General features: G+C 51.6%; 1 protein-coding gene across 1 annotated transcript in view; it reads right to left on the bottom strand.

Annotated features, from left to right (window-relative positions):
• Window positions 1-539: 539 nt before the first annotated feature.
• The window catches only part of PDE3A (phosphodiesterase 3A), a 145,749-nt gene continuing 120,976 nt past the window's right edge, over window positions 540-25,312 (bottom strand). Inside the window, exons 12-15 of the mRNA XM_088462662.1 lie at window positions 24,476-24,679; window positions 15,715-15,876; window positions 11,619-11,868; window positions 540-1,829 (exon numbers count right to left, since the gene is read on the bottom strand). Of these exons, the coding sequence (XP_088318788.1) occupies window positions 1,609-1,829; window positions 11,619-11,868; window positions 15,715-15,876; window positions 24,476-24,679 (837 nt within the window). The 3' untranslated portion in view covers window positions 540-1,608. The remainder of the gene's footprint in view (window positions 1,830-11,618; window positions 11,869-15,714; window positions 15,877-24,475; window positions 24,680-25,312) is intronic.

The following is a 25,312-nucleotide window of genomic DNA, read 5'->3' as shown; positions in this document are numbered from 1 at the left end:
TCCCATGTCACAGGGCAGCACTGTACAGTCCCATGTCACAGGGCAGCATTGTACAGTCCCATGTCACAGGGCAGCATTGTACAGTCCCATGTCACAGGGCAGCATTGTACAGTCCCATGTCACAGGGCAGCACTGTACAGTCCCATGTCACAGGGCAGCATTGTACAGTCCCATGTCACAGGGCAGGACTGTACAATGTATTTGATTTGGCAGATGGACAACACGCAGACAATATTTCATGGGCATTATAATGGCTCTTATAAAAATCTGTGATTTAAAAAAAAAATATTATTTTTTTTTTTTTACAAAAAAAGCTTCTTTCTTTTAAACAAGACGATTATCCTATCTATAGGAACCAATAAAAATGTCTCCATATTTACAACAAGATAGCGATCATTAACAAATATAATATTGTGAAATAAAATATTGAAGTTTATATCAACTTTTTTTAAATAGAAGTTTGGCTCACAGCATGAACAACATATATAATAAAATCCTCCCTTTAATATTAATCGTTAACATAGTAACTTGTTACTTGATCCAATGCTACAGCCTCCTCCACCCTCTCCGGTACTACACAGACAAATGGCGGCAGCATTCACCGGCCAATCAGTACCTTTCACATAAAGGGGAACTATCACCTATTTCACCCTCTTCCCACCGCGAGCTCGCATTAAGGAGAACCACCATGGCGCGTTTCATTCCTTACCCAAATCAATATAATGATTTCTATTTAGTGCATTATAGGCTACAAAAGACAAATATTGTCAGTCTATCCAGACCTACATTTATTACATAGGAGACGCCTGTAAGTCAGACAGAGGCCGCCTGAAAATGTCTATTTGTACAATGGGCCGCCCTGAGTATGGTGCATTATACTGAGCCCCGCACCTGCCGGGAACGGCCGGCCTCGTGGCGTGTGTTTGGGAAGCGTTCATCACAGTGGCAGGAAAGACAGAGATATGACAGGAGATAACGGTGATTACTAATTGGACGTTATATTTTCTTTTCCTGTCATTTTGGGCAGTTGGTTTTCATTCCTCTTGTGATCATCACGACGCGTTACTTATCGCGGCACAATGGTTCAAACGCTGACTCCTCGCAGGTCTCTTTTCTGCCGCAATGAGGAACAGACGCTCACCAAGTCAGAATATTTAAGCAAAATGGTGTCCAACTCCGCCAACAGGGCGTCACCTGCTCCACATAAACCAATCAAATCAGGACAATCTAATAAGTGACAGTTTCCCTTTAACAAAATGTGTGCGTGTGTCATTTTGTTCACAGTGACAATATATATATATATAAAACCACACATCCGCAGACAGGTGTGTGTTACCATGATACATAAAGGTATATAGCTATTAAATATATAATATATTTCCTCAATGTGTGGCTGTGCCCATTGTTCTCCAGCCCCATTCGCCAAGTCTCTAGAAGCGGGGGATGGGGCCGATGTCTCCGTGAGCGTTAGAGGTCGCTGTATATAGAAAAACACAATAAACAGACGGAGGCGCAATATCGTCCTTCTTGCCGCAAATTCTACAGTGTTGTGTCTAAGCATTGTGCTGGCCGGCGACAGGTGTGAGCGGAACCTCCTCCGCCATCGGCTCACTCGTCCTTCTCGCCGTCTGAGTTTTCCTGTTTGGGAGTCACCTCCTCCTCTTCCCTGATGGCCTGGATTTGTTCTGAGGTTGGGTGTAGGGCAGACGGCTCCTTATCCACCACCTCCGACCGCTGCTCATCGTCCATAACTTTCTTCCACATCTTGTGGTTCTCCAGCAGGTGATGGGTGATCTGACAGTAGATTTTTCTTTTACACTTTTTCTTTTCTGCAAATATAAAGGAGATATTCAGACTGTACACACATCACACACCTGCCATGTACAGTGCACACCCCAGGCACAGATACACTCAGACTGTACACACATCACATACCCGCCATGTATAGTGTACACCCCAGGCACCGATACACTGAGACTATACATGGAGGGTGTGTGTGATGTGTGTACAGTCTGAGTGTATCGGTGCCTGGGGTGTGTACTGTACATGGCGGGTGTGATGTATGTACAGTCTGAGTGTATCGGTGCCTGGGGTGTACACTATACATGGAGGGTGTGTGTGATGTGTGTACAGTGTACACCCCAGGCACCGATACACTCAGACTGTACATACATCACACCCGCCATGTACAGTACACACCCCAGGCACCGATACACTCAGACTGTACACACATCACACACCCGCCATGTACAGTACACACCCCAGGCACCGATACACTCAGACTGTTCACACATCACACACACCCTCCATGTACAGTGCACACCCCAGGCACCGCTACAGTCAGACTGTACACACTTCACACACCCACCATGTACAGTACACACCCAAGGCACAGATACACTCAGACTGTACACACATCACACACCCGCCATGTACAGTACACACCCCAGGAACAGATACACACAGACTGTACACACATCACACACCCGCCATGTACAGTACACACCCCAGGCACCGATACACACAGACTGTACACACATCACACACCCGCCATGTACAGTACACACCCCAGGCACCGATACACACAGACTGTACACACATCACACACCCGCCATGTACAGTACACACCCAAGGCACATATACACTCAGGCTGTATACACACACCTGCCATGTACAGTACACACCCCAGGCACAGATAAACTCAGACTGTACACACATAACACACCCACCATGTACAGTGCACACCCCAGGCACAGGCACCGATACACTCAGATTGTACACACATCACACACTGTCATGTGCAGTGCACACCCCAGGCACCGATACACTCAGACTGTACACACATCACACACCCGGCATGTACAGTACACACCCAAGGCACAGATACACTCAGACTTTACACACATCACACACCCGCCATGTACAGTGCACACCCCAGGCACAGGCACCTATACACTCAGACTTTAAACACATCACACACCCGCCATATACAGTGCACACTCCAGGCACAGATATACTCAGACTGTACACACATCACACACCCGCCATGTACATTGCACACTCCAGGCATAGATATACTCAGACTGTACACACACCCGCCATGTACAGTGGGGGTCATTCAGACCCGTTCGCGAGCAAAGGATGCTCGCAAACGGGTCGATGTTGCCCCACTACGCATGCGCACGACGGAGGGAGCTCCGTCGTGCGCATGCGCGAGACCCGGAGAGCGACGGGTTTTCCGTTGCTCCGGGTCTCGCACCAAAGGGGGTGTGCTGTCGATGTTGATTGACAGCACGCCCCCTTTGGTGGGCGTGCCGGAGGCGTGGCTACCAGACGGAGGCGTTCCCATGGGAACGCCTGCCGTCTGAAGCCGGGCCCACTGACATCACTAGTGATGCCAGTGGGAGTGATTTTGGCTCTGATAGAGCCAAAATCACTCCAGGGTCTCCGTCGCAAGCCCGATGGTCATCATCATGGACGCTCGCATAAGCTGTGGGTGGTAACCCACAGCTATGTGAGCGTCCATGAGGACGCTCCTAAAAAAGGTAGGAGGGCCCTGATTCAGAGCGAGCGCTCTGGTCAGGGCGTTCAGCTCTGAATCAGGCCCAGTGTACACCCCAGGCACAGGCACCGATACACTCAGACTGTACACACATCACATACCCGCCATGTACAGTGGACACCCCAGGCATAGATACACTCAGACTGTACACACATCACACACCCGTCATGTACAGTACACACCCCAGGCACCGATACAGACTGTACACACATCACATACCCGCCATGTACAGTGCACACCCCAGGCATAGATACACTCAGACTGTACACACATCACACACCCGTCATGTACAGTACACACCCCAGGCACCGATACAGACTGTACACACATCACATACCCGCCATGTACAGTGCACACCCCAGGCACAGATACACTCAGACTGTACACACATCACATACCCGCCATGTACAGTGGACACCCCAGGCACAGATACACTCAGACTGTACACACATCACATACCCGCCATGTACAGTGCACACCCCAGGCACAGATACACTCAGACTGTACACACATTACACACCCGTCATGTACAGTACACACCCCAGGCACCGATACAGACTGTACACACATCACACACCCGCCATGTACAGTGCACACTCCAGGCACAGGTACAGAAACATTCAGACTGTACACACATCACAACCCGTCATGTACAGTGTACACCCCAGGCACAGATACACTCAGACTGTACACACATAACACACCCACCATGTGCAGTGCACACCCCAGGCACAGATACACTCAGACTGTACACACATCACACACCCGCCATGTACAGTGCACACCCCAGGCAAAGATACACTCAGACTGTACACACATCACACACCCGCCATGTACAGTGCACACCCCAGGCACAGATACACTCAGACTGTACACACATCACACACCCGCCATGTACAGTGCACACCCCAGGCAAAGATACACTCAGACTGTACACACATCACACACCCGCCATGTACAGTACACACCCCAGGCAAAGATACACTCAGACTGTACACACATCACACACACCCTCCATGTATAGTGTACACCCCAGGCACAGGTACAGATACAGATACACTCAGAATATAATATACTATTTACTTTTTATAGCAACTGTAGTATTTGCAGATTATTACAGACATTATGCAGACATTACTCTATGAATCTGCAGAACATTGCTCTGTTCAATCTATCCCGACATATACAGTTATATATACTGCAGGTTATTACATTATTAACCTCTCTAGTGATCTGCAGAACATTACTCTGTCCCATGATATATCCCGACAGATACATAGTGATATAATCTGCAGATTATTACATTACTGACCTCCCTAGACATCTGCAGAACATTGCTCTGTTGAATCTACCCCCTGCCAGATACATAGTAATTTATTCTGCAGATTATTGCATTACTGGTCTCTCTAGAGCTATGCAGAACATTGCCCTGTTTCATCTACCCCCTAATGCATAGTGATATACTATTCTGCAGATTATTTATTACATTACTGATTCCTCTGGTGATCTGTAGAACATTGCTCTGTCCCATAGATCCCTGGCACATGCACAGCGATATATACTGCAGAGTATTACATTACTGATCTCTCTAGTGACTTGCAGAACATTGCTCTGTCCCATAGATCCCTGACAGATGTACAGCGATATATACTGCAGAGTATTACATTACTGATCTCTCTAGTGACTTGCAGAACATTGCTCTGTCCCATAGATCCCTGACACATGTACAGCGATATATACTGCAGAGTATTACATTACTGATCTCTCTAGTGACTTGCAGAACATTGCTCTGTCCCATAGATCCCTGACACATGTACAGCGATATATACTGCAGAGTATTACATTACTGATCTCTCTAGTGACTTGCAGAACATTGCTCTGTCCCATAGATCCCTGACAGATGTACAGCGATATATACTGCAGAGTATTACATTACTGATCTCTCTAGTGACTTGCAGAACATTGCTCTGTCCCATAGATCCCTGACACATGTACAGCGATATATACTGCAGAGTATTACATTACTGATCTCTCTAGTGACTTGCAGAACATTGCTCTGTCCCATAGATCCCTGACAGATGTACAGCGATATATACTGCAGAGTATTACATTACTGATCTCTCTAGTGACTTGCAGAACATTGCTCTGTCCCATAGATCCCTGACAGATGTACAGCGATATATACTGCAGAGTATTACATTACTGATCTCTCTAGTGACTTGCAGAACATTGCTCTGTCCCATAGATCCCTGACAGATGTACAGCGATATATACTGCAGAGTATTACATTACTGATCTCTCTAGTGACTTGCAGAACATTGCTCTGTCCCATAGATCCCTGACACATGTACAGCGATATATACTGCAGAGTATTACATTACTGATCTCTCTAGTGACTTGCAGAACATTGCTCTGTCCCATAGATCCCTGAAGGTATGAGACGCCTTCAATCTAGGCTAGCCCCCCTTCCCACCTGTCCCCTAGGCTAGCCCCCCTTCCCACCTGTCCCCTAGGCTAGCCCCCCTTCCCACCTGACCCCTAGGCTAGCCCCCCTTCCCACCTGTCCCCTAGGCTAGCCCCCCTTCCCACCTGTCCCCTAGGCTAGCCCCCCTTCCCACCTGACCCCTAGGCTAGCCCCCCTTCCCACCTGTCCCCTAGGCTAGCCCCCCTTCCCACCTGTCCCCTAGGCTAGCCCCCCTTCCCACCTGTCCCCTAGGCTAGCCCCCCTTCCCACCTGACCCCTAAGCTAGCCCCCCTTCCCACCTGTCCCCTAGGCTAGCCCCCCTTCCCACCTGTCCCCTAGGCTAGCCCCCCTTCCCACCTGACCCCTAGGCTAGCCCCCCTTCCCACCTGTCCCCTAGGCTAGCCCCCCTTCCCACCTGTCCCCTAGGCTAGCCCCCCTTCCCACCTGTCCCCTAGGCTAGCCCCCCTTCCCACCTGACCCCTAGGCTAGCCCCCCTTCCCACCTGTCCCCTAGGCTAGCCCCCCTTCCCACCTGTCCCCTAGGCTAGCCCCCCTTCCCACCTGACCCCTAGGCTAGCCCCCCTTCCCACCTGTCCCCTAGGCTAGCCCCCCTTCCCACCTGTCCCCTAGGCTAGCCCCCCTTCCCACCTGACCCCTAGGCTAGCCCCCCTTCCCACCTGTCCCTAATTGGGTTTCAGGAGGGATCTGGCATTTTGACTGCACATTAACAAGAGGCACAATCTAGGTAAGTCCTAAAAATGTTTATTCTGTAGTGCAGCTTAGGGTTGATTTTTGGGGCGTGGGTCCCCTGGATTGCTTTGGTTGGGCTACTTCAGGGCATCACATTATATATACATATTTTCCTTTTTTTTGCACTTTTAGTACTTTCATTGTGTAATATATATGTATTATTTTTAAACCTCTATTTGTCACCTTCTTATATATGTAGCAGCAGCTCTTATCTATCTTACACCTTATTACACTTCACCTTTCCTTATTGGGGTGATGCCCTGGGGTGGCTCAGATGGGCTGGTTTGGGGGTGTCCTGCGCTCTGGATTTCAGCCCCAGTATGTTAGGGACCTACCCTCAGAGGTTACCTGGGTGTGGTGGGTAGGCCCATAACTATGGTCATGATTATGCTAAAACCTCTTTTATTATTTGCTAAATTCTATTGCATTATATATTATTATATATAATGAGTAATGTTGGAGTTGTGCATCTGTAATTCTTTTTTGTATGTCTGCAACAATAGTCCCCACAGGTAGCAGCTCCCCATTATATATATATACTCAGGGTGGGCAGCCTAGGGACCCTTCCCACACAATCCAGCAATACACAGAAATAGTACTAAGCTTTGTGTAGCTTTATCTGTGGCTGCCCAACCACTTATAAACGCACCTATCTGACCTCCGAGGGCATAACAAGGGGCATCTCCCCACGTATGGTGCCCCATGGAAACGCTCGCTGGGACTGCGCTGGATAGATATAAATCACGGCATAGTTTTCCCTAATATCTATTCCGCTCACTTTTGCTGAAACTACCAAAGATAAGATCACAATTTCCTCTGCAGTGATATAATACAGGTGAGAGACTGATACAGGGGATAAATAACCGCGAAACCATTCCGCACAGTTTAAATAAACCAATAAACTCAACCGTCTGATGATGTCACTGCGACACTTGTGCCTCATCCATAGAGCCGCCGCTGGTAAAAGATGAAAACGTAATGTTTATATGTAAAGTAAGATTAGGTAATAACCAGTGATCGGAGGAACATTTGGAATTTGGAACATGTGTTAACACTTTGGGGTCTAGTTACTAAGCAGTGTTAGGAGACAGAGTGAAAAGTGATAAGGTACCAGCCAATCAGCTCCCAACTGTCATTTTTCAAACACAGCCTGTGAGATGACAGTTAGGAGCTGATTGGCTGGCACCTTATCACTTTCACCCTGTCTCCTAACACTGCTTAGTACATAGACCCCTCAATCGGATTCCATCGCATGGGTTCCTGGCGGACACAACCTGAATGGCACCTGCCGCAGCCTGTCAGACAGGTGCGTATATTGGTTTGGTTGGAACCAGTCCAGTTCTCACGCTTCTACGCAGAGGTATTTTAGGTTAGTGCATAAGTACATCCAATCGCCATCACCTCCGAGGTTGTGTAAAGGTTGGGTCACTTTGCGCTGGGAAAAGTCACATGTACATAGGACAGCCCCCCAGGGCGCAATCTCCTCCCTTTCATGCTCATTTTACCTTGTAACTGCGCGTTCTACAGCCCACAGGGAGCACGCAGCGCCAATCTGCCTGGCTGCTCCCACCACCTTTCCTGCACCCGCTGCCATGGCCAGGCCGCACCACATGCGCCAGCGAGTCAGCAGGGAGGTGCAGTTACCGCGGGGCATATTCGGCACACACCCTGCAATGGCGCTAATTCCTCTACAGCCTGTGATCCATTAACAACACAGGGATAACAGAATAGCGCAGCTAAGGGCCCCGGCGCGGCGTACTCTTCTGCCCTATCTAATAACATACAGTATATGACATATATAGCATGCAGCGTAATATACAGGTTATTTTCAATTATACAGTATAATATAAAGTTTACAGTGTAATATACAGATTATTGTGCAATATTTCTACAATATGTATATATAGAACAGACATACAGTGTAATATAGAGAATAATAGTACAATGGGGAATTGGGAGCAATAAGGGCCAGTAACTGTGCCCCTGGGTAACACTGTGCTGCCCTGCTGCCTGGCAGAGGGGTAATAATAGAGCTGTCCGGCATGTGTGGGCAGAAGCAGACAGTAATTACCCCACATGCTGACATAATACATGTATGTGCCCCCTGCACTGAGCGTGGATTGCCCGGGTGCAGAGCTACTTATTTTTATTAGTTCCCATCTAAGAATCCTGCCCAATATTTGCCCCTCCTGCCGGGATGCTGGTGGCTTATCACATTGTGTCTATGGTCAGAGGAGATTATACTACGCAGGATTTTATATGCCGCACATGTCATGGAGCCTGACCAGACGAGAGCCACCATTGCTGTAAGGATATTGCTGCTACTGACGTAACACGTATAAGAGATATGGTTAGAAAATAAACCAGGACCCTATCTGTGGGGAGTTTATATGTTTTCCCGATGAGGACTTGGGGAATAATCAGGGGGCTAATTAATGTGACCACCATTGTGGGGAGAACTGTATTACACGCCATACGGCGATATCACACACAGCGCCTTTCTGCTCGCAAAACGTAGCGCACAACATGACGGCCCATAGACCCTCTGGGACAGGGACTGATGTGAGTGATGTGTCAGTCTCCATAAAGTGCCACAAGCGTAATAATGGGTACAAACATAAGTAATAGCATTAATAATTGTACTACGCAAGGGAACATGTTATTCTCCAAACAGGGAAACTTTACACTTAAATTGAGAGTCTGCTGCCCCCAACCTCTGCCCCCGTCATGTCCCCCCGTCATGATTTATAAACCAAACTCAGTCGCTGAACAACAAACTTTGAGAACAATTTGCAGGATTCTAGCGCAGCCCCTGAGATGCTTTATTCTGGGTGACGTATTTCGGACATTCCGTCCCGGGAAAGTGCTATTCTTCCAGGCCAGCCCCTTGTGCCCACCGTGAGGTAATCAGGTTTTCTTCAGGGGATATTAAATCCCACAAACAAGAAAGCAAGTTCCCCCCCGAGCCGTCCCAATTAGCAAATGCTTCTGTCTGAGAAAGAGCCCGAAACCTGCGACATCGACATGTCACACGTGTAACCCCCCCACTCACAGCCATGTACACGCTGAGCACTGACAATAATACTGGGGACACGCAGCCAGTGGGATGGGGACAGCGACATCTCACACGTGTAACCCCCCACTCACAGCCATGTACACGCTGAGCACTGACAATAATACTGGGGACACGCAGCCAGTGGGATGGGGACAGCGACATCTCACACGTGTAACCCCCCACTCACAGCCATGTACACGCTGAGCACTGACAATAATACTGGGGACACGCAGCCAGTGGGATGGGGACAGCGACATCTCACACGTGTAACCCCCCACTCACAGCCATGTACACGCTGAGCACTGACAATAATACTGGGGACACGCAGCCAGTGGGATGGGGACAGCGACATCTCACACGTGTAACCCCCCACTCACAGCCATGTACACGCTGAGCACTGACAATAATACTGGGGACACGCAGCCAGTGGGATGGGGACAGCGACATCTCACACGTGTAACCCCCCACTCACAGCCATGTACACGCTGAGCACTGACAATAATACTGGGGACACGCAGCCAGTGGGATGGGGACAGCGACATCTCACACGTGTAACCCCCCACTCACAGCCATGTACACGCTGAGCACTGACAATAATACTGGGGACACGCAGCCAGTGGGATGGGGACAGCGACATCTCACACGTGTAACCCCCCACTCACAGCCATGTACACGCTGAGCACTGACAATAATACTGGGGACACGCAGCCAGTGGGATGGGGACAGCGACATCTCACACGTGTAACCCCCCACTCACAGCCAAGTACACGCTGAGCACTGACAATAATACTGGGGACACGCAGCCAGTGGGATGGGGACAGGGACATCTCACACGTGTAACCCCCCACTCACAGCCATGTACACGCTGAGCACTGACAATAATACTGGGGACACGCAGCCAGTGGGATGGGGACAGCGCCATCTCACACGTGTAACCCCCCACTCACAGCCATGTACACGCTGAGCACTGACAACAATACTGGGGACACGCAGCCAGTGGGATGGGGACAGCGCCATCTCACACGTGTAACCCCCCACTCACAGCCATGTACACGCTGAGCACTGACAACAATACTGGGGATACGCAGCCAGTGGGATGGGGACAGGGACATCTCACACGTGTAACCCCCCACTCACAGCCATGTACACGCTGAGCACTGACAATAATACTGGGGACACGCAGCCAGTGGGATGGGGACAGCGCCATCTCACACGTGTAACCCCCCACTCACAGCCATGTACACACTGAGCACTGACAACAATACTGGGGACACGCAGCCAGTGGGATGGGGACAGTAACGTTGGACACGAGGTGATAACATTGTTTACTTGTAATTTGGGGAATGTTTTCAGAATATTATGGAACGTTACATAACTCCTGAATATATCATCGCTCCTAAACCGCGCCTGGGAACTCGTATCATGCCGGCGCGGGTGAGAGAGAGGATGCTGGGAAATGACTGCTTTTCCGCTGACACCTTGTAATGAACCTGCCTGATAGCGCTGTCTCCATATCGCAGCGCCGGACCCAGCAAGATACCGTCGATCGACACAAAAATTAAATAAAATAAAAAGGATGAATAGAATTTCTGGCACCAGCACAGTGTGTACATGATTCTGGGTTGGGAATGAGGGAGTTTCCCGTTAATGGCGTCAGTCCTGTGCTGCGGGCATGAAAGTGAGAAGGTTACAGTAAGTACAGTAAATGGGTACAGTGATGCTTACCCTTCCCCGAATAATTCCCCCACATGGCATCTCTGAAACAACAGAAGATCTGACAGGACATACTTGTTAAGATTTCGGAGGGCTCGGACGTTTCCTCCTCTGTGGTGTCGTTGTCCTCGTCCTGTTCGTCCGTATCGCCGGAATCACTGCCGCCATCTATCCATTTCCCGGGCATCAGTCCCGCTGAGTCGTAGGAATTACATAGTGGTCCCACAATGTGAGTTATAAAAGATTCTTGAAGTTTTGCTAATTGGGGGGCTGATCGGTCCATGAAGGGGCTTATCGGGAGGCCGAGGCTGGCTTCTTCATCGCCCTGGAGAGAGAACATATGGCGTCAGCCGCGGAGGCGCACAAACTGCCGCAAAGTAACTTTTATGCTGGGTTATTACTTTTTTTAAACAGAACATAGGGTCATCTCTTAAGGTGCCAACACACTAAGCGATATTTTACACAATTTGCCCGATTCCGAAGCTATGCCCAAATTGTGGTCACGATCACAATGCCGATTCGCGTTCCCGCAGGTCGTACATCGCATCTTCAGACAAGCTCAGTCACGATGCACTGGAATATAAGGCGCCTACAGACTTGGCGATGTGCTCACGATCCGACATCGTGTCCGATTTCCCCTTGAACTCTCCCCAGCAGTCGTGGGCACGATTTGGTGTTAAAAACTGTCCAATGTGACAAACGATCTATCGTGCCTCCTACTATTCCAGTGTATCGTGCCTCCTATTATCCCAGTGTATCGTGCCTCCCAACTATTCCAGTGTATAGTGCCTCCTATTATCCCAGTGTATCGTGCCTCCCAACTATTCCAGTGTATCGTGCCTCCTATTATCCCAGTGTATAGTGCCTCCCAACTATTCCAGTGTATCGTGCCTCCTATTATCCCAGTGTATAGTGCCTCCCAACTATCCCAGTGTATCGTGCCTCCTAACTATCTCAGTGTATCGTGCCTCCCAACTATCCCAGTGTATCGTGCCTCCCAACTATCCCAGTGTATCGTGCCTCCCAACTATCCCAGTGTATCGTGCCTCCTATTATCCCAGTGTATAGTGCCTCCCAACTATCCCAGTGTATCGTGCCTCCTAACTATCTCAGTGTATCGTGCCTCCCAACTATCCCAGTGTATCATGCCTCCCAACTATCCCAGTGTATCGTGCCTCCCAACTATCCCAGTGTATCGTGCCTCCCAACTATCCCAGTGTATCGTGCCTCCCAACTATTCCAGTGTATCGTGCCTCCCAACTATTCCAGTGTATCGTGCCTCCTAACTATCCCAGTGTATCGTGCCTCCCAACTATCCCAGTGTATCGTGCCTCCCAACTATCCCAGTGTATCGTGCCTCCCAACTATCCCAGTGTATCGTGCCTCCCAACTATTCCAGTGTATCGTGCCTCCTAACTATCCCAGTGTATCGTGCCTCCTAACTATCCCAGTGTATCGTGCCTCCCAACTATTCCAGTGTATCGTGCCTCCCAACTATTCCAGTGTATTGTGCCTCCTAACTATTCCAGTGTATCGTGCCTCCTAAATATTCCAGTGTATCGTGCCTCCCAACTATCCCAGTGTATCGTGCCTCCCAACTATTCCAGTGCATTGTGCCTCCTAACTATTCCAGTGTATCGTGCCTCCTAACTATTCCAGTGTATCGTGCCTCCCAACTATTCCAGTGTATCATGCCTCCTAACTATTCACGATTTGGGCATATTTTACACGATTTGTCTGTCGTCACCATGCGTCAGAATCGGGCAAAACGTGTAAAACATCGCTAAGTGTGTAGGCACCTTTAGGAGGCGCAATAGATCGTTTGTCACATTGGACCGTTTTTAACACCAAATCGTGCCCACGACTGGCGAGGAGCTGCTGGGGAGAGTTCAGGGGGAAATCGGACACGATATCGCATCGTGAGCACATCGCTAAGTGTGTAGGCACCTTTAGGTCTAGAAGCCTCTAATTGCTTCATTTGGTCTCTTAAGTAAAACAACCGATAATAACCAGCTGGCACAAATCCTGATTGAGGCTCATCCCGCCGAACGGCAAATACTGTCCTGGGTGGAATGAAGTGAGATAATATAAAATACCATTGGTTATGTCCTCCCTCTGATTGTCCGATGCGGCCATCGGTCCTACCTCCTGCTCAGGGCGCCTTTGTTTGGGGTTGTCAAAGCCCCGCCCCTATGAAACTTTTCAAGAACAGATCACAGGGGGGCTGACAAAACCAAGCATCCAATCAGGAGAGAGGATCCAATAATCAGACCGATAAAGCACATGAGAGATCCCAGGCAGGAAGGTAACATCTGCATTTTATTTATTCTGATCAGCCTTTATGTATAAGGTACAGCTCCGTGTTTAGCAATCTCCCTTAGTTACCACCCAATATCAGGTCTTTAGCTTGGGGTGAAATTACTCATTATCCCTCATACACCAGAATGCGGAGATAATCGCCCAGAGAGAATCATTCCAGGCTAAGCTACAGGTCCCAGCGTGTGAGCCCATAACACAGGGACCTCCCAGTCCTATAAGCTACAGGTCCCAGCGTGTGAGCCCATAACACAGGGACCTCCCAGTCCAATAAGCTGCAGGTCCCAGCGTGTCAGCCCATAACACAGGGACCTCCCAGTCCTATAAGCTGCAGGTCCCAGCGTGTGAGCCCATAACACAGGGAGCTCCCAATCCTATAAGCTGCAGGTCCCAGCGTGTCAGCCCATAACACAGGGACCTCCCAGTCCTATAAGCTGCAGGTCCCAGCGTGTCAGCCCATAACACAGGGACCTCCCAGTCCTATAAGCTGCAGGTCCCAGCGTGTGGGCCCATAACACAGGGACCTCCCAGTCCTATAAGCTGCAGGTCCCAGCGTGTCAGCCCATAACACAGGCAGCTCCCAGTCCTATAAGCTGCAGGTCCCAGCGTGTGAGCCCATAACACAGGGAGCTCCCAGTCCTATAAGATGCAGGTCCCAGCGTGTGAGCCCATAACACAGGGACCTCCCAGTCCTATAAGCTGCATGTCCCAGCGTGTGAGCCCATAACACAGGGACCTCCCAGTCCTATAAGCTGCAGGTCCCAGCGTGTGAGCCCATAACACAGGGACCTCCCAGTCCTATAAGCTGCAGGTCCCAGCGTGTGAGCCCATAACACAGGGACCTCCCAGGCCTATAAGCTGCAGGTCCCAGCGTGTGAGCCCATAGCACAGGGACCTCCCAGTCCTATAAGCTGCAGGTCCCAGCGTGTGAGCCCATAGCACAGGGAGCTCCCAGTCCTATAAGCTGCAGGTCCCAGCGTGTGAGCCCATAACACAGGGAGCTCCCAGTCCTATAAGCTGCAGGTCCCAGCGTGTGAGCCCATAACACAGGGAGCTCCCAGTCCTATAAGCTGCAGGTCCCAGCGTGTGAGCCCATAACACAGGGAGCTCCCAGTCCTATAAGCTGCAGGTCCCAGCGTGTCAGCCCATAACACAGGGAGCTCCCAGTCCTATAAGCTGCAGGTCCCAGCGTGTCAGCCCATAACACAGGGACCTCCCAGTCCTATAAGCTGCAGGTCCCAGCGTGTGAGCCCATAACACAGGGACCTCCCAGTCCTATAAGCTGCAGGTCCCAGCGTGTGAGCCCATAACACAGGGACCTCCCAGTCCTATAAGCTGCAGGTCCCAGCGTGTCAGCCCATAACACAGGGATCTCCCAGTCCTATGAGCTATAAGTACGGGGACCGCACTGCTTATTCCACAGGGTCTTCTGAGTCAGCTTAGCCGGCACGTAAACATTTTAGGTAAATTGCCCCTTGTTAAAAATTCCCCCAAACCCTGTCCCTATAGGATCATTCACAATAGAGACACAGCCCCCCTGTTCGGGTTAGTGGGTGGGTAGTGGTGGGGGGTGATAAATGGGGGGATATCCGTGTCTTCTCTCATGTCCCCTGCAGTAATATATTAGCACCTATATAAAAGCATTACGGGGGTTTTCCCCTCCTGGCAATGGAGACTGTCAGGGGGTCATTTTAGGGAGCAGGGGGATTTAGATTTGGTGTTTACTCGTCATCCAATCAGTCTGGCGTCCATGTATAGCGCCTCATAGTACGCGGTACAGCCGGAGATGTAGACTGTGGATCGCTGCGGTAATTAGAGATAATTCTGTGTAACGAGGGGAGGATTTAGCGGTTACCTGTTCATAGAACTCATTGACGATTCCTTCCGTCCACTTCAGGTGCAGGTCCTTACATTTGGCGGGGCCGTTGATGTCGGCCAGTTTAATGCACATCTGACAGACCAGCAATCGGTCATTCTCGTTGGACCAATCGATTCCAGGACCCACGTCCTCATTCACCTGATGGAGAGAGGGGTTATATTCAGTGCCGTCATGGTGACTTACTGATCTAGCGGCAATGTCCTGGAAAATGGCGTCTTACAGGAAAAAGAGGCTTAAAAGTCATAAAACAATGATTATTGCGCTATATATATCTCCCTATGACACACGTTCCCTCATCTATAGTGTATGAGATTCCAGCGATGATTACAGATGTGTCCTCATACCGCACATTATTACTGCGCACCACACAGCCCCTTCTCTGCGCACCACAGCCCCTTCTCTGCGCACCACACAGCCCCTTCTCTGCGCACCACACAGCCCCTTCTCTGCGCACCACACAGCCCCTTCTCTGCGCACCACAGCCCCTTCTCTGCGCACCACACAGCCCCTTCTCTGCGCACCACACAGCCCCTTCTCTGCGCACCACACAGCCCCTTCTCTGCGCACCACACAGCCCCTTCTCTGCGCACCACACAGCCCCTTCTCTGCGAACCACAGCCCCTTCTCTGCGCACCACAGCCCCTTCTCTGCGCACCACACAGCCCCTTCTCTGCGCACCACACAGCCCCTTCTCTGCGCACCACAGCCCCTTCTCTGCGCACCACAGCCCCTTCTCTGCGCACCACACAGCCCCTTCTCTGCGCACCACACAGCCCCTTCTCTGCGCACCACAGCCCCTTCTCTGCGCACCACACAGCCCCTTCTCTGCGCACCACACAGCCCCTTCTCTGCGCACCACACAGCCCCTTCTCTGCGCACCACACAGCCCCTTCTCTGCGCACCACACAGCCCCTTCTCAGCGCACCACACAGCCCCTTCTCTGCGCACCACACAGCCCCTTCTCTGCGCACCACACAGCCCCTTCTCTGCGCACCACACAGCCCCTTCTCTGCGCACCACACAGCCCCTTCTCTGCGCACCACAGCCCCTTCTCTGAGCACCACACAGCCCCTTCTCTGCGCACAACACAGCCCCTTCTCTGCGCACCACTCAGCCCCTTCTCTGCGCACCACACAGCCCCTTCTCTGCACACCACACAGCCCCTTCTCTGCGCACCACACAGCCCTTCTCTGCGCACCACACAGCCCCTTCTCTGCGCACCACACAGCCCCTTCTCTGCGCACCACACAGCCCCTTCTCTGCGCACCACACAGCCCTTTCTCTGCGCACCACACAGCCCTTCTCTGCGCACCACACAGCCCTTCTCTGCGCACCACAGCCCTTCTCTGCGCACCACACAGCCCTTTTCTGCGCACCACACAGCCCTTCTCTGCGCACCAGACAGCCCTTTCTCTGCGCACCACACAGCCCTTTCTCTGCGCACCACACAGCCCCTTCTCTGCGCACCACACAGCCCCTTCTCTGCGCACCACACAGCCCCTTCTCTGCGCACCACACAGCCCCTTCTCTGCGCACCACACAGCCCTTTCTCTGCGCACCAGCTCCTGTACGAATCTGCTTGCGCCAAGCATCATTTTTAAAAATGCGTCTTAGTGGCAAAGCGATGTGACCGGGACGCATCACGAGGCTGCACTCATTCATTTAGTATGCGCCACTTGTTGGTGGCAGGACGCATGCGCACAACGGTAGGGAGCGTGCTGTGGAGCGCGAGGGGGCGTGTCCAGTGGTTCTGCGCTGTACTGAGGGGCTTCTGTTACTGGGACATATCGGTTACAGTTTATACTGTTTCCGTCATGTTTGTTTCCTGGAGTCACGCACTAGTTTCCAATACAGGACAATACGGACACACACACACACACCAGCAGGACACACACACACACACACACACACTAGCAGGGGACACACACACACACACACAGAACAGCAGGGGACACACACACACAGAACAGCAGGGGACACACACACACACAGAACAGCAGGGTACACACACACACACACAGAACAGCAGGGGACACACACACACAGACCAGCAGGAGACACACACACACACAGAACAGCAGGGTACACACACACAGAACAGCAGGAGACACACACACACACACAGAACAGCAGGACACACACACACAGAACAGCAGGGGACACACACACACCAGCAGGACACACACACACACAGAACAGCAGGACACACACACACACACCAGCAGGACACACACACACACAGAACAGCAGGACACACACACACAGAACAGAACAGCAGGGGACACACACAGAACAGCAGGGGACACGCACACAGAACAGCAGGACACACACACACAGAATAGCAGGGGACACACACACACACACAGAACAGCGAGGGACACACACACACACAGAACAGCAGGACACACACACACAGAACAGCAGGGAACACACACACACAGAACAGCAGGGGACACACACACACAGAACAGCGGGACACACACACACACAGAATAGCAGAGGACACACACACGCACACAGAACAGCAGGACACACACACACAGAACAGCGAGGGACACACACACACACATAACAGCAGGACACACACACACAGAACAGCAGGACACACACACAGAGAACAGCAGGGGACACACACACACAGAACGGCAGGGGACACACACACACAGAACAGCAGGACACACACACACACACCAGCAGGACACACACACACACAGAACAGCAGGACACACACACACAGAACAGAACAGCAGGGGACACACACAGAACAGCAGGGGACACACACACACACAGAACAGCAGGACACACACACACAGAACAGCGAGGGACACACACACACACAGAACAGCAGGGGACACACACACACAGAACAGCAGGGGACACACACACACAGAACAGCAGGGGACACACACACACACAGAACAGCAGGGGACACACACACACCAGCAGGACACACACACACAGAACAGCAGGACACACACACACACACACACCAGCAGGACACACACACACACAGAACAGAACAGCAGGGGACACACACAGAACAGCAGGGGACACGCACACACAGAACAGCAGGACACACACACACACAGAATAGCAGGGGACACACACACACACACAGAACAGCAGGACACACACACACAGAACAGCGAGGGACACACACACACACACAGAACAGCAGGACACACACACACAGAACAGCAGGGAACACACACACACACAGAACAGCGAGGGACACACACACACACACAGAACAGCAGGACACACACACACAGAACAGCAGGGAACACACACACACACAGAACAGCGGGACACGCACACACACAGAATAGCAGAGGACACACACACACACACAGACCAGCAGGACACACACACACAGAACAGCGAGGGACACACACACACACATAACAGCAGGACACACACACACAGAACAGCAGGACACACACACACACACACAGAACAGCAGGGGACACACACACACAGAACAGCAGGGGACACACACACACCAGCAGGGGACACACACACACAGAACAGCAGGGGACACACACAGACCAGCAGGACACACATACACACACACACACACAGAACAGCAGGACACTCACACATACACACAGAACAGCAGGACACTCACACATACACACAGAACAGCAGGGGACACACACACACAGACAGAACAGCAGGTGACACACACACACACAGAACAGCAGGACACACACACACAGAACAGCAGGACACACACACACAGAACAGCAGGACACACACACACACACACAGAACAGCAGGGGACACACACACACAGAACAGCAGGGGACACACACACACCAGCAGGGGACACACACACACAGAACAGCAGGGGACACACACAGACCAGCAGGACACACATACACACACACACACACACAGAACAGCAGGACACTCACACATACACACAGAACAGCAGGACACTCACACATACACACAGAACAGCAGGACACACACACACACAGAACAGCAGGGGACACACACACAGACCAGCAGGACACACACACACACACACACACACAGAACAGCAGGACACACACACACACACAGACCAGCAGGGGACACACACACACACACAGAACAGCAGGGGACACACACACAGACCAGCAGGACACACACACACACACACACACACAGAACAGCAGGACACACACACACAGAACAGCGGGACACACACACACAGAATAGCAGAGGACACACACACACACACACAGAACAGCAGGACACACACACACAGAACAGCGAGGGACACACACACACACATAACAGCAGGACACACACACACAGAACAGCAGGACACACACACACACACAGAACAGCAGGGGACACACACACACAGAACAGCAGGGGACACACACACACCAGCAGGGGACACACACACACAGAACAGCAGGGGACACACACAGACCAGCAGGACACACATACACACACACACACACAGAACAGCAGGACACTCACACATACACACAGAACAGCAGGACACTCACACATACACACAGAACAGCAGGGGACACACACACAGAGAACAGCAGGGTACACACACACACAGACCAGCAGGACACACACACACAGAACAGCAGGGGACACACACACACAGACCAGCAGGGGACACACACACACAGAACAGCAGGGGACACACACACACACAGAACAGCAGGACACACACACACACACACAGAACAGCAGGACACACACACACACAGAACAGCAGGACACACACACACACACAGAACAGCAGGACACACACACACAGAACAGAACAGCAGGTGACACACACAGAACAGCAGGACACACACACACACAGAACAGCAGGACACACACACACACAGAACAGCAGGACACACACACACAGAACAGAACAGCAGGTGACACACACAGAACAGAACAGCAGGTGACACACACAGAACAGCAGGGGACACGCACACACAGAACAGCAGGACACACACACACAGAACAGCGGGACACACACACACACAGAATAGCAGGACACACACACACACACACAGAACAGCAGGACACAAACACACACACAGACCAGCGAGGGACACACACACACACAGAACAGCAGGACACACACACACACACAGACCAGCGAGGGACACACACACACACAGAACAGCAGGGAACACACACACACAGAACAGCAGGGGACACACACACACAGAACAGCAGGGAACACACACACACAGAACAGCGGGACACACACACACAGAACAGCAGGGGACACACACACACAGAACAGCAGGGGACACACACACACAGAACAGCAGGGGACACACACACACAGAACAGCAGGGGACACACACACACAGAACAGCGGGACACACACACACACAGAATAGCAGGGGACACACACACAGAACAGCAGGACACACACACACACAGAACAGCGAGGGACACACACACACACAGAACAGCAGGACACACACACACAGAACAGCAGGACACACACACACACACACAGAATAGCAGGGCACACTCACACACAGAACAGCAGGGGACACACACACACCAGCAGGGGACACACACACACGGAACAGCAGGGGACACACACAGACCAGCAGGACACACATACACACACACACACACAGAACAGCAGGACACTCACACATACACACAGAACAGCAGGACACTCACACATACACACAGAACAGCAGGGGACACACACACACACACAGAACAGCAGGGTACACACACACACAGACCAGCAGGACACACACACACACACACACAGACCAGCAGGGGACACACACACACACAGAACAGCAGGGGACACACACACACACAGAACAGCAGGACACACACACACACAGAACAGCAGGACACACACACACACACAGAACAGCAGGACACACACACACACACACACAGAACAGCAGGACACACACACACACAGAACAGCAGGACACACACACACACAGAACAGCAGGACACACACACACAGAACAGAACAGCAGGTGACACACACACACAGAACAGCAGGGGACACACACACACAGAACAGCAGGACACTCACACATACACACAGAACAGCAGGGGACACACACACAGACCAGCAGGACACACACACACACACACAGAACAGCAGGGGACACACACACACACAGAACAGCAGGACACACACACACAGAACAGCAGGGGACACACACACACACACACAGAACAGCAGGGTACACACACACACAGACCAGCAGGGGACACACACACACACAGAACAGCAGGACACACAGAACAGCAGGACACACACACACACACACAGAACAGCAGGACACACACACACACACAGAACAGCAGGACACACACACACACAGAACAGCAGGACACACACACACAGAACAGCGAGGGACACACACACACACAGAACAGCAGGACACACACACACACACACACAGAACAGCGGGACACACACACACACACACAGAACAGCAGGGGACACACACACACAGAACAGCAGGGGACACACACACACACACACACAGAACAGCAGGGGACACACACACACACAGAACAGCAGGGGACACACACACACACACAGAACAGCAGGGGACACACACACACACAGAACAGCAGGGGACACACACACACAGACCAGCAGGACACACACACACACACAGAACAGCAGGACAGACACACACACAGAACAGCAGGACACACACACACACACACAGAACAGCAGGACACACACACACAGAACAGCAGGGGACACACACACACAGAACAGCAGGGGACACACACACACCAGCAGGACACACACACACAGAACAGCAGGGGACACACACACACAGAACAGCAGGGGACACACACACACAGAACAGCAGGGGACACACACACACACACACAGAACAGCAGGACACACACACACACAGAACAGCAGGACACACACACACAGAACAGCAGGGGACACACACACACAGACCAGCAGGGGACACACACACACAGACCAGCAGGGGACACACACACACAAACCAGCAGGGGACACACACACACAGACCAGCAGGGGACACACACACACAGACCAGCAGGGGACACACACACACAGAACAGCAGGGGACACACACACACACACACAGAACAGCAGGGGACACACACACACACACACACAGAACAGCAGGGTACACACACACACACACACAGACCAGCAGGGGACACACACACACAGACCAGCAGGGGACACACACACACAGACCAGCAGGGGACACACACACACACAGAACAGCAGGGGACACACACACACACAGAACAGCAGGGGACACACACACACACAGAACAGCAGGGGACACACACACACACACAGAACAGCAGGGGACACACACACACAGACCAGCAGGACACACACACACACACACACACAGAACAGCAGGACACACACACACACACACAGAACAGCAGGACACACACACACACAGAACAGCAGGGGACACACACACACAGAACAGCAGGGGACACACACACACAGACCAGCAGGACACACACACACAGAACAGCAGGACACACACACACACAGAACAGCAGGGGACACACACACAGAACAGCAGGACACACACACACAGAACAGCAGGACACACACACACAGAACAGCAGGGGACACACACACAGACCAGCAGGGGACACACACACAGACCAGCAGGGGACACACACACACAGACCAGCAGGGGACACACACACACAGACCAGCAGGGTACACACACACACAGACCAGCAGGGGACACACACACACAGACCAGCAGGGGACACACACACACAGAACAGCAGGACACACACACACACAGAACAGCAGGACACACACACACACAGAACAGCAGGACACACACACACACAGACCAGCAGGGGACACACACACACACAGACCAGCAGGGGACACACACACACAGACCAGCAGGACACACACACACACACACACACACACAGAACAGCAGGACACACACACACACAGAACAGCAGGGGACACACACACAGAACAGCAGGACACACACACACAGAACAGCAGGACACACACACACAGAACAGCAGGACACACACACACAGAACAGCAGGACACACACACACAGACCAGCAGGGGACACACACACAGACCAGCAGGGGACACACACACACAGACCAGCAGGGGACACACACACACAGACCAGCAGGGGACACACACACACACAGACCAGCAGGGGACACACACACACAGACCAGCAGGGGACACACACACACAGACCAGCAGGGGACACACACACACACACAGAACAGCAGGGGACACACACACACACACACAGAACAGCAGGGGACACACACACACAGAACAGCAGGACACACACACACAGAACAGCAGGGGACACACACACACAGACCAGCAGGGGACACACACACACAGACCAGCAGGGGACACACACACACAGACCAGCAGGGGACACACACACACACAGACCAGCAGGGGACACACACACACAGACCAGCAGGGGACACACACACACAGACCAGCAGGGGACACACACACACAGACCAGCAGGACACACACACACACAGACCAGCAGGGGGGACACACACACAGAACAGCAGGGGGCACACACACACAGAACAGCAGGGGACACACACACACAGAACAGCAGGGGGGACACACACACAGAACAGCAGGGGACACACACACAGAACAGCAGGGGGGGGCTTAGAACTGACTCTTACTAGTAGTATGTATAAAATGCATATGTATGTGGTATTATACATGTATACTAATCACCTTTGCATTGAATTCTGCCAGGAAATCAAAGTGCTTCTTAAGGTCGGTGGCCAGAATGGCTTCAATCACAAGGAAGCGAAACCTTTTGAACTCCATGTGATCTAAGTTTACTAAGAAATTGTATTCCGGCCTTGAAAGTAGGAGGTTCCAGGCAGCTGCAGCGTGATGGTTCTCCAGGACTGAGCGGTCATTGTACAGCACTGCCTAGAAAAAGACAACTTATATTACACATAGCCCCTCCCACATACAGCTGTCACTCATTATAGCCCCTCCCACATACAACTGTCACTCATTATAGCCCCTCCCACATCCAGCTGTTACTCATTACAGCCCCATATACATCCAGCTGTCACTCATTATAGCCTCTCACACATACAGCTGTTACTCATTACAGCCCCTTATACATCCAGCTGTTGGTCATTATAGCCCCTCCCACATCCAGCTGTCACTCATTATAGCCCCTCACATATACAGCTGTCACCTATTACAGCCCCTTACACATCCACCTGTTACTCATTATAGCCCCCCCATTCAGTTGTCACTCATTAGAAACCCTCCCACATCCAGCTGTCACTGAGTATAGCCCCTTCCACATCCAGATGTCACTCATTACAGCCCCTCACACATCCTCATAGCCCCTCTCACATCCAGCTGTCACTCATTTAGGCCCCTCACACATTTAGCTGTCACTCATTATAGCCCCTCACATATCCAAATGTCACTCATTATAGCCCCTCCCACTTACAGCTGGAACCTATTACAGCCCATCACACATCCAGGTGTCACTCATTATATCCCCAACCACATACAGCTGTCACTGAGTATAGCAATTCGCAC

Source organism: Taudactylus pleione, unplaced genomic scaffold (genome assembly GCF_031769625.1).
Source record: "Taudactylus pleione unplaced genomic scaffold, aTauple2 ptg000052l, whole genome shotgun sequence".
In the NCBI taxonomy this organism is placed as follows: domain Eukaryota; kingdom Metazoa; phylum Chordata; class Amphibia; order Anura; family Myobatrachidae; genus Taudactylus; species Taudactylus pleione.
Note: the sequence above shows the minus strand (reverse complement) of the source record. Positions and strands in the feature narration are given on the sequence as shown.